Source organism: Salmo trutta, chromosome 19 (genome assembly GCF_901001165.1).
Source record: "Salmo trutta chromosome 19, fSalTru1.1, whole genome shotgun sequence".
NCBI lineage: Eukaryota > Metazoa > Chordata > Actinopteri > Salmoniformes > Salmonidae > Salmo > Salmo trutta.
Window position 1 is genome coordinate 27,941,773 of NC_042975.1, and position 14,705 is coordinate 27,956,477.

General features: G+C 41.9%; 1 protein-coding gene and 1 non-coding gene across 9 annotated transcripts; one reads left to right on the forward strand and one right to left on the reverse strand.

Annotated features, from left to right (window-relative positions):
- The first annotated feature begins 885 nt into the window (after positions 1-885).
- Positions 886-14,685, forward strand: LOC115154284 (BRCA1-A complex subunit RAP80). 8 transcript variants are annotated; one of them, XR_003867861.1, is made up of 23 exons: positions 1,370-1,785; positions 2,162-2,240; positions 2,554-2,678; positions 2,823-3,134; positions 3,449-4,301; positions 4,485-4,612; positions 4,722-5,150; positions 5,394-5,726; positions 6,146-6,201; positions 6,338-6,501; positions 6,634-6,689; positions 7,699-8,020; positions 8,198-8,279; positions 8,486-8,609; positions 8,809-8,893; positions 9,014-9,062; positions 9,627-9,696; positions 10,570-10,642; positions 10,730-10,875; positions 11,046-11,115; positions 13,224-13,379; positions 14,223-14,330; positions 14,626-14,685. XR_003867861.1 is itself a non-coding variant. In XM_029700349.1 (18 exons), exons 2-18 carry the CDS (start codon positions 1,681-1,683, stop codon positions 9,763-9,765), a joined length of 3,441 nt encoding a protein of 1,146 aa, XP_029556209.1. In that variant the 5' UTR covers positions 886-1,017; positions 1,660-1,680; the 3' UTR covers positions 9,766-10,083. The 8 variants fall into 8 exon arrangements, 6 of the variants coding, with proteins under 6 accessions (XP_029556209.1, XP_029556213.1, XP_029556211.1 ...); XR_003867860.1 differs by lacking the exon at positions 10,570-10,642; XM_029700349.1 differs by lacking the exons at positions 10,570-10,642; positions 10,730-10,875; positions 11,046-11,115; ... (1 more) ...; positions 14,223-14,330; positions 14,626-14,685 and adding an exon at positions 886-1,017 and having other exon boundaries at positions 1,660-1,785; positions 9,627-10,083.
- Positions 2,413-2,488, reverse strand: trnat-ugu (transfer RNA threonine (anticodon UGU)). Its single transcript has one exon. It is a non-coding gene; the product is annotated as a tRNA-Thr (tRNA).
- Positions 14,686-14,705: the final 20 nt, after the last annotated feature.

Sequence of the window (14,705 nt, forward strand, 5' to 3'; positions counted from 1 at the left end):
ATCAATGCCTTTCTTAAAATCAATACACAAGTATATATTTTTAAACCTGCATATTTAGTTAATATTGCCTGCTAACATAAATTTATTTTAACTAGGGAAAATGTGTCACTTCTCTTGCAAACAGAGTCAGGGTATATGCGGCAGTTTGGGCCGCCTGGCTCGTTGCGAACTGTGAAGACTATTTCTTCCTAACAAAGACAGCCAACTTCGCCAAACGGGGGATGATTTAACAAAAGCGCATTTGCGAAAAAAGCACAATCGTTGCACGACTGTACCTAACCATAAACATCAATGCCTTTCTTAAAATCAATACACTGAAGAATATATTTTTAGCTAAAAGAAATCCAGGTTAGCAGGCAATTTTAACCAGGTGAAATTGTGTCATTTTGCGTTCATTGCACGCAGTCAGGGTATATGCAACAGTTTGGGCCGCATGGCTCGTTGCAAACTAATTTACCAGAATTTTACGTAATTATGACATAACATTGAAGGTTGTGCAATGTAACAGGAATAACGTTTTGTTTTCGAGATTAGTTATTTGTATACGTTTACATCAGTTTCAATGCAGAACTTTTATTTTAAAGGTAAACCGCAAATTACACTATTGTGGCAAATCGTTATTGTGGCTAGTTTCACATATGTAATGCAAAAGCAGGCAAACGCCATTGAGCAATAAGTGACATTGATCAACCAATGGTTTGTTAGATACCACCCACAGACATTTGATTGACACCCCCGTCATCATATTGGCGGAAGAAATACAGAAATAAATGAATACAATTAATGATATTTTAATTATACAATGAATAAATAATGTATACTTGTATATCTAGATATGTAGAGAACATACATTTATTTTATTCCGTATTTCCTTGCTAATTTATTTAAATACGTGTGGTTTATTTATATGTAAATACATTTATAACTATGGCAGTTTTGATTCTCCAGTTTTCAACGCGGCATAATTTGCAGCAAAGATTGTGGTAACCTTAGCAGAATCCATCCTCTGGCAACCGGGTAAAACCTTTACCTTTTCTACAAACAAATGCTTTGTCAAAATAACTCATTTGAGGTGTTTCTGAGCTAGCAGAGTTATCTTAGCAAATTATTAAACTATGATCACCTTTGGTTGAGAAAACAAGAAAGGGATGCGTGAGTGTGCGGTAGTTCGCTAATTTAGCCGTGGCGCTGCTAAAAAGTTATGACATTATTTTGACAGAGTAGTTTTACACAGCTTGCTGTAGTTTCATTTGTGAACATTTTAACGGTTCTCTAGTGTTGTACCTTGCATGTTTGCTTACATATGTGTACCTGTTTGAAATGTGCATTCCAGAGAGAGCACATCACATTTCACCCCTCCATCAAAAAGTTCGCCCTGCTTTGAGTCACGTGGTCGAGGAAAATGGCTTCTTGAATTTTGTCAAATGTGTTGCTAAAAGTAGAAATTATAGCTACCTAAAACTGAATGCGAGTGTTAGTATTGGACTTAAGGGTTTGTAACTTCAATCTCAAATCGTTATGCATAAGTAACCGTTCTACTTTCGTTTTTTCACGATTCTCAGGAAGATGGGTGTGCAGCAGATCTCAACTGTCGTAACTGAAGATAGCTAACGTTAGCTTACAGTAGCTAGCTAACTAACAAATCTGTCTCGATTTAAGCACCAAAGTCAACCGAACAACATGCCTCCTCGGAAAAAGCGAGAGAACAGAGACACCGATGATTGTCCCAGGAAACGACGACGAGCTCAGGAAGAGGGCAATGTCGTCATCTCAGACAGCGACGAGGTAACCAGCTGAACTGATGTTAACGTTACTGTATTTAGCTAGCTGGTAGCACACTGAATTGCTAGCAAACTATCTTCCCACACCAGACTCAGAACTACCGCGCTAGCTATATTTCTGTGTAAAGTGACCTTTCATTAAATCTTAGGTAGAATATAAAGACTGTATGGTATACTTGATAACTGTCGGCCTTCAAACAATTTGTATTTGGATCTCTAAGCTAGGCATCCAGGCTTGAGTAATAATATTATACAAACCTGGATGCCTAGCTTAGAGAGCCAAATGCAAATAGTCTGAAGCAGAGACGACAGTTATCAAGCATAGCAGGCAGTCTTTATATTCTACATGTCATTGGCAACTCATCTCTCTTCTAACCCAGGATGAAGACTTCAGACCGACATCATCATCATCAAGAGGGGAGCGCAAACGGGAGAAGGAGAGTAGAACACAATCAAACGGTATACTGACCAACATGTCTCCTTATTTGTAGCTAATTAGACCCATCATTTTCATGTACCACATCACCAGAATGCAACTATTACATTTACATTTTAGTCATTTAGCAGATGCTCTTGTCCAGAGCGACTTACAGTAGTGAATGCATACATTTCATACATTTTCTTTCCGTACTGGTCCCCCGTGGGAATCGAACCCACGACCCTGGCGTTACAAACACCATGCTCTACCAAATGAGCCACACGGGACCACTATTGAAGCACTGCAAGATGGAACTTTAACCTACTGTACTGAAACTGTCCCTTCTCTTCTCAGAGATGACAGAGGAGGAGATGCTGGACCTGGCCATGAGACTGAGTAAACAGGAGGCCAGCAGCGCTGCTCTCCGGCAACGACAGGAGGAGGAGGCCGTGAGGAAGGCCATCGCTGAAAGCCTCTACGTAAGTGTAGATATTACTGACAGAAAACAATTGTCGCCTGGAGATTTCCTCTAGCAGTCCTCACCGTTGTTTCAGATCAATCCAACCATTTGTATTGCATTCTATCTATTCCTGTGATACATGAGTGTTGCTGTATCCCTCCAGGCAGACAGCCCTACTCATCCCCACTCAGAATCTTCGCTCGGTGCAGGGAGCCCTACCCAACAATGTCAAAATTCTCCTCCAGAGGGAGAGAGCAGCATACAGCCCCCCAGGCGTAAGCTCTCCTACCCTAACCATGGTGTGGCTGACAGGGAGGGAGCCCGCGGTGGAGGTGTGGCTCCCTCAGACAGGAGGGGGAAGAAGGAGGGAAGCACATTACTAGATATGCCTGACCTGTCTCAGACCCAGAAGGTCTACTTCCAGTCCTCCCCCCTCAGCCAAGCTTCCACCTCAGTACCTCTCCCATCCTCACAGGTCAGTGGTGCACACACACAGACCTACGCCATTATTTATCTGTCATTGCCTGTTCAACCCTGGCTGCTGTTCTGCATTTATTTAGGGGCTTCAATGGGCCCAGATCAAACTAACTACGCTTATACCTTAAGACTTAACTAATGTATGTGTTAAGTTCTGGTGACAGCAGGGTAGAAGAACCAACAACTTACTTAGATCTAAATGTGTTTTTAACAACAATGTTAGCATCATCTTACACTCATCACAGGCTAAGAATGCATGCCAGATCAGTTCTTACAATGTTTTTATGATAACATCTTCTATGCCATTTTAAGGAGGAGGGGTCTTCTCAGAGGAACCTTTTCGGAGACCACTCAGCCAACGCAATAGAATCTCAGGACCACAACAACTCCACAAAGAGTGACTCCCAGTCCCAACTCAGGATCAAGTCCCCTGGTTTCCCTTCCACTACGGCTCCCCAAGCCAGCAAACCTGTCCTGTGCCTGGAGAAGCTTAGCCAGGACCTCCTAGTAGACTGTCAGGCCTCTGGGTTCCTACTAAAGGGTCATCCTAGCTTAACGCTTCCCACAAAGTCCCAGAAATCTCAATCTTATCAGCCCGAGAGCCCCACATTCTCCAATACCCCTGTGTTTTCCGAAACAGAGAGAGGTGTGGAACCAGGCCAAAGTACTCTCTCCTTTCCTAAACGCGCCATGTTCTCTAATAGTGATTCAGTAGAGGAAGAAAAAGAGGCCAGTCCCACCGTTCCTAAAAGCCTGGTCTTTTTCAAGACTGATAGAGGTAAGGCAGAGGCACAAGGGAGTACAACTTCTCCTAAAAGCACCATGTTCTCTAAGACTGAAAGAGGACCAGAAGAGAAAGAGACCTTCTCCGGAAGTCCAGTCTTTCCCAGAACTGATCAGATAAGGGACCAGGGTCCACAGAGCTGTGTTGAACATGTCTCTACAACAGGAGACTATGAGGATGGAGACAGAGATGATGCTGTGAAGAGCAGGGATGCCTCCGAGTGCCTTCCACCACGCCCCAGAACAACCCTGTCCCTGAACAAGAGATTTGTGCCTATAAGGAAGACCGCTGGAGTTTCAGACAAAGTTGTTGACCAAGAGGAACGTGAGGGTGAATCCTCGCAGAGAACTGTAAACAGGATTAGCACGCCTGCAAAGTTGGGTATGTTTTTTTCCCTATTGTTTTAACCACTGTCATGCATACAAAGCAACGTTACGATCATACATTGAGTTTGAATAAGAACAAGAAATCCCTTTATGGCAGGTTCAAATTACCTCTCTGCCTGCCCTTTTAGCTTTTTATGTTCAGATTCAATGTATGTATTGACATGATTGTTCCCTGTAGCTGCAGAAGAAGACCTTAATTCAGAGGAGCTTACATTGGCTTTGGAAACTCAGCCAATGCAGGAGTTAACCAGTAATATGGCGCTACGCTGGTCAGATGACGACGGAGAGGAAAATGGTCCTGAAAAGGTGAAGCCAGAGAACTACAATATTGTCTATCACCAGTACTGTTATTTAGCTTTTGGCCTCACCTGAAACCTAATTTACAGTGTATTGTGGAAACATCTCTCTCTTGCAGTCAGCTCACTCACCCAGCCCAGTCTTCCCAAAGGAGAATGACCTCCCTCAGCCAAGCAACCAGGGTCTCTCCCCAAACACCCACCACCAGCGTTCCCCCCAACACAGACACAGCCCCTGCCTCGTCCCCAAGAAACGCACTCACAACTTCGAAGGCGCCACGTGCGAGGAGGGGGAGAGCCAGTCCAAGTGCATCCGGAAGAAGTTCACCTTCAAGGGCATGTATGGAGCCCCCTCTCTTCTCAGACAGGCTGCAGGTAGAAGGAGCCAGGATGAGGCCAAAGCCGGAAGCACCTCTTCCCACCAGCCCCTGGCCTCCTCCAGCCGCCTCTCTCCCCCCACAGACGGCCAGCGTGATGGGGGAGTGGTGCGCTACTACTGGGGTGTGCCTTTCTGTCCACGGGGGCAGAACCCAGACGCCTACACACAGGTGATCCTTCTTGGTCTGATGTCATTTTCATTCATTTTTCTCTCACACAGACATTTTCTGGATTATGAGTCAATGTGGGTAACTGACATCTGGGAACACAAAAAAGTGAGGGGTATGAATACTGTGTGCTATTGTGTAAGAAAAGTTCCATCCATTATTTTGTAATATTTCATTGATCTGATGTTAGATGTCAGGACTTCTAACTGTAAGTGTCTAATAGAAGTTCCATGATTTTCCTTACAGGTAATCCTGTCCCAGCTGGAGGTGTATGAGAAGAGCCTGAAGGAGGCCCAGAGGGGTCTGCTGAGGAAGGCAGGCTGGGGGGAGCCAGTCCTCCCTGGGCCCCCAGAGAAACCCTTCTCCAGGAGGGGACGCCTCGAGAGACGCAGGGCCCCACAACTCCTGGAAGAGGAGAGGGGAGGGAAATGTCAGGAAGAGCTAGTGGAGGTGGTAGAGGATGATGAGGGAGAGAAGAGGGAGAGACAGCGGTCACGGAGGGGGGAGGGAGGGAGGAGAGGAAGACAGGAGTGGAAGGACTGCCAGGATCTGTTTGTGTCCTCTCCTGAACAAGAGGAAGTGAGTATTGCTTAATAATTTGAAATGCCTATTATAGGTAGCTTGGAGCAATGCATTTATGTATTTTCGTAGGCTGTATTAATATATATATATATATATATATATATATATATATATATATATATATATATATATATATATATATATATATATATATATATATATATATATATATATATATATTATTTTTATTTAGAAAAAATCATGTCAATCATATCAAAGGTTCTGATGGTGCTACAGTACTTACTAAAAGTTCCTTGTTACACTATCTAACCACCAGATGGCACTATCAACAATTTACAATCCCAATGTGTTATTATAATACGGGCTTAAGTGTGTGTCTTTTTGGGATAGACACATTTTATTATGTAGAAAGGTCAATCCCCCAGCAAATTTGTCTTTGTTTTGTCTTCCCCTAGAAATCTCCCTCCCCTGTATTTCATGCAGATACCAGTCAGCTAGTTCTACTTCAACGGTAAGGGAGGCGTAAACTGCTAAATCATACACTATGGACCTAGGTTGTCTTTAATCTCAATGATACAAGTGTATTAATTGCGCACAAGAATGAAAAAAAGTATAAAGAATTCAGAGTTGATTTCTCATTTTATCAGGAGACTTGGCCTTAGAAGAGAAGAGGAAAGACTAGCAGAAAAACAACTGCCTGACTTACTGGAGGAGAGGGAGGAAGACGAGAAGGAAGAAAAGATGGATGATAAAGAGAGTGGAGAGAAGAGGGAGGAGGAAGAAGTGGATGTCGGAGGCTTAGAAGTTCCAGGTATAAGAAATTATGTAATTATTCCATAAACCAGTAGGTATATATGGTTTCATTTGAATAATTAATGTTGTGAGCTTCATATCTAGCTGTAATTGTCATGTTGCTACTTCTCCTTGTTGTTTCTGATGGCAGAGACCCAACTCAATGACGACAGCACTCAAGACCTCATTGTCACCAGCCCTGCACAGGTTAGTCACTTCAACACTACCAAAGACACTCATACATCAAATCAAATGTATTTATATAGCCCTTCTTACATCAGCTGATATCTCATAGTGCTGTTCAGAAACCCAGCCTAAATCCCCAAACAGCAAGTAATGCAGGTGTAGAGCATTTTGACTACGGTTCTGAATGATTCTCCTTCTTTTACCCAACACCTAGAAATAATGGGTGTGTGCATAGAATTGTGAGGCTATGGTTAAAATTTTAGCCATTTAGCACAGTGGTTCCCAAACTGTGGTGCTTACCTCGGGGTCCCCCCCCTCCAAAAAGAAAACTCTGTCCGGCTTTCAACTTACTCTTGAAAGTTGTAATAGTAGAATCGAATGCACAAGGTACTATTTCGAAATTGGGTAGCGCATCATCAGTATTCCTCTTATCATTGCATACCTTAGTGAGCTGTTTATAACTTGTCAAATGTCCAGATCAACTAACCCATGTCAGGTAGCGTTTTTTAGCTAGATTGTTACCCTATACATTTTGTTGTGATGTTTAAGTCACTCAAATATGACATGAATACACATGAGACATGGCAAAATGTATAGAATTGCAAGAAAATGAGCTTTAAGCTGCAAAATGTTCTCTCCACCAACAAAATGGGTGTGAACAGTTTGTGTCATGAACAGTGCTTGTACCTATGGAAATATGGGGCGTGGGAGGTTCCCCAATGCAGGAAGGGGGGCCTGAGTGAAAAGGTTTGGGAACCCCTGATTTAGCAGACACTCTTATCCAGAGAGACTTACAATTAGTGCATTCATCTTAAGATAGTTAGGTGAGACAACCACGTATCAGTCGTAGGAAGTACATTTTCCCTCAAAGAAGTTATCAGCAAAGTCAGTGCTAGCAGGAAAAGACAAGTGCAGTTTTTTTTGTGGGGGGCATTGTGGGATTTATTTAAAGTACTCTTTGAAGAGGTAGGGTTTCAGAAGTTTTCAGAAGAGGATTGTTGATGTCTGTGATTGATTTGGCAACCTGTAGCCCCAGCCAGAGAGCCAGTCCCTTCCTCAGATCCAGACCTTTCTTTCATCACCCCGTCCCCTGGAACAGCGTGAAGAGGGGATGTTGGTGGTTGGAGAGGAGGAGGGGCGGAGGAGTAGCCCTGTGGGGATCCCTGCTGTAGGAGAGGATGTTCGGATGGAGGAGGATATTCCAGAGCCTGCCTTCCCTCGGAGCCCCAGCATGGACTGTCCCATGTGCATGCGTCTCTTCCCCCTGACGGAGATTGAGATGCACGCTGCCTACTGTGACGGTACCACTGGTATCATGGAGGAGGAAATGGCAGAGGAGAGCCACTCGCAGGGTGATACGATTTTCCGTTTGTAGGACAATACATCCGATTCTGAGTAGGCACAGCAGACCAGCATGCTGAAAATTATTAACTTGTCAATGTCGCCAAATTTCACAGTACCCACAAATGGTATTTTATACTATTTCAGGACTGATGTACATACAGTAAAACAGTCCTGTTGATATGTAGTTTCAGTCAAGGCTCGTAGGAAGAGTACCAGAAGGGGAGAGATCATTGGAGAGGAGCAGCCCAGCTCTTCTGGCTCTGGCAAGTAAGTAGGTATGACAGCATTTACCTTGGTCTTGCAGCACGTCTTACTCGGGTTACTTTGGGATTTTGTTGTGTCCCATCCTAAGGTGTTGAAAGTAAATTTCCCTTACTCCCCCTTCCTACAATGCCTGTACATGTTAACACATATGAATTAATGGAAGACAAGCAAATTATGTCCATACCTTTTCTGTGTTGTCTCCACGGCAGGGTGGTACAGGGAGAGAAGTGCTTCCTGTATCAGCAACTATTTCCTCTCAAGGACCATGAGAAGCATGTAGAGGACTGCATCAAGAACAAAGAGGTCTCCAAGGCTGCACCCAGAGACGGACAGGTACTCCTGGTTAGCAGTACTACACACACTAGTACTTGTTTTTTTTCTTCTTCCTGGCACTGATTCTGCTGATAGCAACTATTTCAAAGAAGGGTCTACTTGCAGTGACTGTGATATGTGGTTGTTTTTCTTACTAAACTTGGTTGAATGCAATGACTTCAAGTTACTCTGGATAAGAGTGACTGCTAAATGACTGTAGCTCTTCTGGTCTTCTGTCTGTGTGACGATCTTCCAGAGTGGAGACTTGCTCAGTGCTCTGGACCAGACAGAGCATATATATTCAGGTACTGTACTCTCACTTTCTGTCATTGGCTTGTTTTACACTTTCCTGAAGCCTCTTTCCACCATGTTTGAATGGGAGAAAAGGAGAGCCAATGTTTTCACACTATTTGGTCTCTTTCTAGGGACTGCTGAGGCCGAACCATGTGATACCACCTTCAATAACCAACAAAGGTAAGCAAAACAACAGGAAATAGTGATGGATTTTTGGGGGGGAAACTCCATATGACCGTTACTGTAGTACCAACCCCCGGTGACATAGGATAGGGAGGGGAGTCTGATAAGCGGACCCTATTTGTCTGTCAAGGATATACCCTGATAGTTAGTTCTCTGAAGCATCATAGCAAGTCTATTACATGCTTATAAGACTTCATAGTTGTCCATAGTGGACTAAGGCTGTTAGTATACCCCTATTTAAGTAGTTATTAATTTGCCATTTTCTGCTGGTTTAGTAGTTCATAAAAAATTACTTTTTGAGTCAATATGAGATGGTAGTAAGTAGACTGCAGCGTTTAGTGCTGGTCTACACTTGATTGGGGATTCCACAGCACTCCTGTAACTATATATCATCAATCTACCTCTCAAGCCTATAACTTCTCTGTATAACAGTGTGCATGTTACACCTGCACTTGTCCAATATGAAATGCAAATTTTCACTCTCCGTTGCATTATGTTTTCCTACGGTCTACACCAATGAACATGACCCTGCTCTGTATAACTGTGTAACTTTTATTCCAGTGGCCTGATTGATGATCTGGACACAGCAGAATCTGGGGGAAGAGGAGACTTCAGCGCCCCAGGTTTCAGAGTGAGCACCTCGCCCATCCAATCCTTCACCCCTGTCTCAGAAGCCACAGACTGCCTTATCGACTTCTAACGCCACTGCTCTTCCTCTACCCCCTCTTCCTCCTCCAGGCCCAGCCAAAGAGAGAGATTAAAACAATAGTTTACAAAAAAATGTAAATTACTGTCAACCACTTTTTTATACCCCTGCATATCTTTTATTTGTATTGTTTGTTACACTCAATTGAATGACAAAAATGTGTGTTATTAATATGGTATTAAATTACACTGATTTATTTTATCTACTTTCTTTGGGAGACATGTTTGTTGGATTGTTACTATGTTGATGTGGATGTCATGAGGTATATGTGTAGTTCTAAACTATTTCTTGCAGTAATACATACAGAAATCTATGTAGAGTCAATTCACTTTTGCAGACCAACCAAAAGAATGCATGCATACCAAACCGTCCTCATTGTACATTATTGGGTTGTATTTTGGACGGGGGAGAACTATCAGGTTACAGCAGCCTTCATCAGTGCCACTGTGGCTGTATGATTGTCATAGAAATACAGTGCTACCAGTGTAAACAATTATTACAAGAGGACTGATTGTCAATTGCAGGTAAACATTTGTTCAATTTATTTTGTAGTTTATTTAGGTACGTTCTGTCGAGTTAATTTCGTTTTTGTTTTATGGTATATCAAGTATATGGTAGGGCTATTTACACCTGATGTTGCTTGAAGTATTTCTTTCCAAAGTATGCTGAAAACGTGTACTTCTGCCAACACTACAAGCATATCAATTTGTAAGTGATTCAATCCATGGAATGTGCTATAGAAGTACAGTTAACACTGCTATTATCTTACAGCTCTTTGCCATCTGTGTACCATTCCAGTGATTCTATATCCTCCCAGATGAGCAGCAAGAAGACCAAGAGGGCCAAACTTAGCCAGGATTCCTCAGACCAAGTCAGCATATGCATATCTGCAGATACCTTCCACATGGTACACCTGCTGTGTGTGACCTTACCGCTGCGTTTCATCCTTCCTCTGCAGGGGAAAGTGTCTCTGAGTAGGATGAGGACCTAGGAGAGGTGTCATCTCACCTGCAGAAAGACCTGAATTAATGACTGGGCGAAGACACCAAAAGGCTCCTCTTAAGATGCTTCCCACCTTTGTGAGGACCACACCTAATGGAACAGGTATGTTATAAGAGACATGGTCTCGATGTGGTCCCGCGAAAGCGTCTTATGTGGACTGAATTTTGTATACTCAAGGAAGGTGGAAACTACTCTGGTTGGTTTCAACAGAGACTGGTGACTTCCTGGCACTAGACCTGGGAGGGACTAACCTACATGTCCTCTATTTGAAGTTAGGAGAGGAGGATCAGCAGCATGAAAGATGTTTACACCGTCCCTGAGGAGGTTGATACGTCTGGATCGGTATGTGTTAACATGCGAGTGTTGACCCACAGTGTTAAATGTAACACTTTATTTGTGTGTGTATGTGACCCACCGAAAGAGTGTAAAACTAAAACTTTTCAGTGTTGACAAACTGACTTAAAATAACACTTAGTAGTTTTGCAGTCATTCTTGGAGTGTTGTTTTAGCGTTCTAGGGTGTAGAGCATTATTTGCATATTTCCCAGCATGCATTTCAAGTAAATGTTAGTGATACCCACCCATGACTGTGTTTGGTAGTAACAAAGACATGGTTTTGCAGTCAACATTAAGTCACTGCCTGAGTAAATGTTTTTTAATTAAAGTGAACTATTTATGTAGATATATTATACATTTCGAAAGGCCTAGTTTTCCCCAATATTGTGGTCTGATGATCCTGGTTCATGGGCCATATAAAATCTGCAAGTCACAATATGCTGGTTTGTGAAGTGATTTGTAATTCCTATTGGAATCCTGCCAGAGGGAGGATATTCAACTATTTTTATCACCCACAACCAGCATTCAGAATGACTGCTATGGTAAAGTACTAGCTAATGAAGAATACCTAAACCATCTAACCACTTACAGATTGGATTAGTACATTATTTTTTATTTTTGGGGGGATTAGTTTAGATTTGTTATTTATGTCTGTAGTACTATTCTAAAAATCAACCTGCAACAAAGCATGCTGGGAAATGTGTTGAGGCCCCTCCCTAGTACATCTTTTTCACTCAGAGTTAACCGAAATGAACTCGACTCAGTTGAGTAACAACACCACACGGTGTTGATTCACACTTGATTTATCCCACTGGTGTTAACTCCACTAGAATAACACTCACAACACTTACCTCCACACTAAGATTTTAACATTTTAACTCCGAGAGAGACCTCAGGAAAAGTACTGAAGTTAGCGTGAAAGCGGAGAGTGTCGCAGAAGAAGAAACAGAGAATCCATCCACGTTCCTCGCAAAACCATGAGCAGCAATGAGCTCAGATGCAGAGGCTGTGCCAGTGGGTTAATTTAAAACTGCCTTGTTCAGGAGCAGAACGACAGATTTTTACCTTGTCAGCTCTGGAATTTAATCTTACAACCTTTCGGTTACTAGTCCAACGCTCTAACCACTATGCTACCTGCCAGGTTTATTTATTGGAAAATAAAATAAATAAATGTGATGCTGGATGACAACATAATGATGTTTGTTTCCAACATTCGGGCTGTTTTCCTAAAAAAGTTAAATCTGCTTTGCATTTTGTTTCCTTTCCACGATACTAACGAGTATCCCAACCCTAGAAGGAACCAGTGACAGTAAAAAAACAGCAGAGATGAATGTTGAAACTTGTCGAAGGTATTTCAACAGGGCAGAACGTTGAGGGCATGCCACTACTCTGCCAGGCAGGCCCCAAACAAGAAAGAAAATCCTCTAAAATGTTTCTATCTTCAGAGGTCTATAATATTTTTTTTATGGCTGACTGTGTTCAACCCAAACAATAGCAGTTCCTTTCCTGTGGAACTTTTTTGCCTGTTTTTTGACGTGTAGGTCAGTTTACACCCCCTAATAAAATCGTCAATTAGTCCATGTTTCAAGTCAAGGACATTGCTATAATTTTTTTAATCTAACCTTTATTTATCCAGGTTTCATTGAGATCAAATATATTTAACAAGGGAGACCTAATTGAACCTGGATGAATTAAGATGTAAGTATAGGGCTGGGTGCCTCCTGAAAAGATATCAGCGTTGCCATGAGCAGATCTGCTTTACAACATTGATTTAAGATTAAAGTATCATATTTGAAGAGAACAGAAAAGTAGGATCTAGGGATTCATCCAGTCAACTTAAAATGATACATGACTTTCACTGGAGATGGAATATTTCTGAAGGAGAATTGCATATGCATGGACATCGTCACCTTGTGGAGAAATACTTATTTTTGTCTATTCTGGCTGTTGTGTTACTCTGAATAACATGTCACAATCCAACTGGTCATCTTTGACTATGCCATTATCTTTAATAGTGCTATAGCTGTTATAGATGGTATACAGGTGTTATACCAGATGACATGGACAATGGTAACCTTGTCCTGAAATAGAAATAACAAACCTTCCCATTGGTAGAGTGTCTGCAGCCTTTCCGTCTCTCTGTGGAGAAGCTGCGGGAGGTGTCGTCTCGCCTGAGGAAGGACCTGATCACAAGGCGGGGCGAACACACAAACCGCCGAGCGTCAGTCAAGATGCTGCCCACTTTTGTGAGGTCTACACCTGATGGGACAGGTACAGTACTGTACTGTATTCCTGTACTGCAACCGTTTTTATATCAATATCAAATATTGTTTGCGTAACAATTAAGTACCTTACTATAATCGAATTCCATTAAAATGGGCAAAAATTGCTTTTTAGCAAAACTTTTTCTCAAGACTTTCTGGGAGTGGTCTGAGTGGAAAGGGGAAAACTGAAAACTAGCTGTTATTGGCAGAGAGGTTTGGAACTGTCTTTGTCATTGGTCTATTAACCAATTTACTCAGTGCTTAATTTGTAAATTGGGAGGTACCGGGAACAAAAAGCGAGCCCAGGAGGGGTGACCTGGGGAGGCTCTGAGGTACAGGAACGCACAAAGAAAAAAAAATGTTTATAACAAAGCATTGCATGCATTATCATTGTTTTTGCATACTGGCATAGAGCAGTAGAAGCCTTATATAATTGCATGAAATGTGTTTAGAAATAATTTTAGATGACAGAAGACCTTTGCAGATTTTTTTGTAATAGCTCACAAATGATCGAAATGACAGCCAACTTTGACACCACTGAGAATTTGAGATCAATAAAAATGGCCCTGTCTTGAAAACATCAATAGCCTAGGTGTGTGGAGACTAGGGTTGCAAAGAGTGGGGAAACTTTTTCCATGGGAAGTTAAGCCCAGGAATGTTGGGAATTTTGCTTAAATTCATCAATAAAGTTAGCTTATAACAGTGAACCTTTTTTTTGTGGGATACACAAGGCAATTCTAGGTCTTGAGGCATAGTTTAACCAAAATATCTCCAATTCAATGGAATTGCAACCCTCTGCATGCACAGTGCATTCTTCCATCACATGTGCAGTCTTCTATCCCATGTACAGCTGATTCTCAAGATCTTGCACACTAATGAGATGTTATTGAGCCCACACTACTACACTGTCTGAGCCTAGGACTAAATACTTGCTGGGAAGTTTTGATTTCAGTACAAGGTGGGGTAAATATATTTTATAACATACAATATCTTTTGTTAACTAGTAAATAGTATCCTGCAGCAAAATGTGTTTAAATCATTTCTAACTTAACAATTTCTGCTTGTTAGTTTTTGCTACCATGTGGGTTTTAGCTTGCTTGAGCCTGCTAACTGAGAACTGTTAATTTACCTGTTTCATTTTAAAACATTTATCTTACAAAGAATTTGTTTAATCTAACTGCTTAACTATTTATCTGTACATAGAATTGTATTTGTTTAGTTTTTATACACTTTTTTTCTTCTAATCTTTACAGGAATCTGCCACGGGCACTATCTGATGTGTGGAGACATTTCACTGCAGCTAATGTAGAAGGAAAAGCTGTGTACATTTGCA

Coding starts and splice junctions, on each gene's coding strand:
- LOC115154284 (XM_029700349.1), top strand. CDS start 1,681: ATGCCTCCTCGGAAAAAGCGAGAGAACAGAGACACCGATGATTGTCCC. Junction 6,690..7,698: donor TTGTCACCAGCCCTGCACAG/GTTAGTCACTTC, acceptor GGCAACCTGTAG/CCCCAGCCAGAGAGCCAGTC. Junction 9,063..9,626: donor ACCTTCAATAACCAACAAAG/GTAAGCAAAACA, acceptor CTTTTATTCCAG/TGGCCTGATTGATGATCTGG.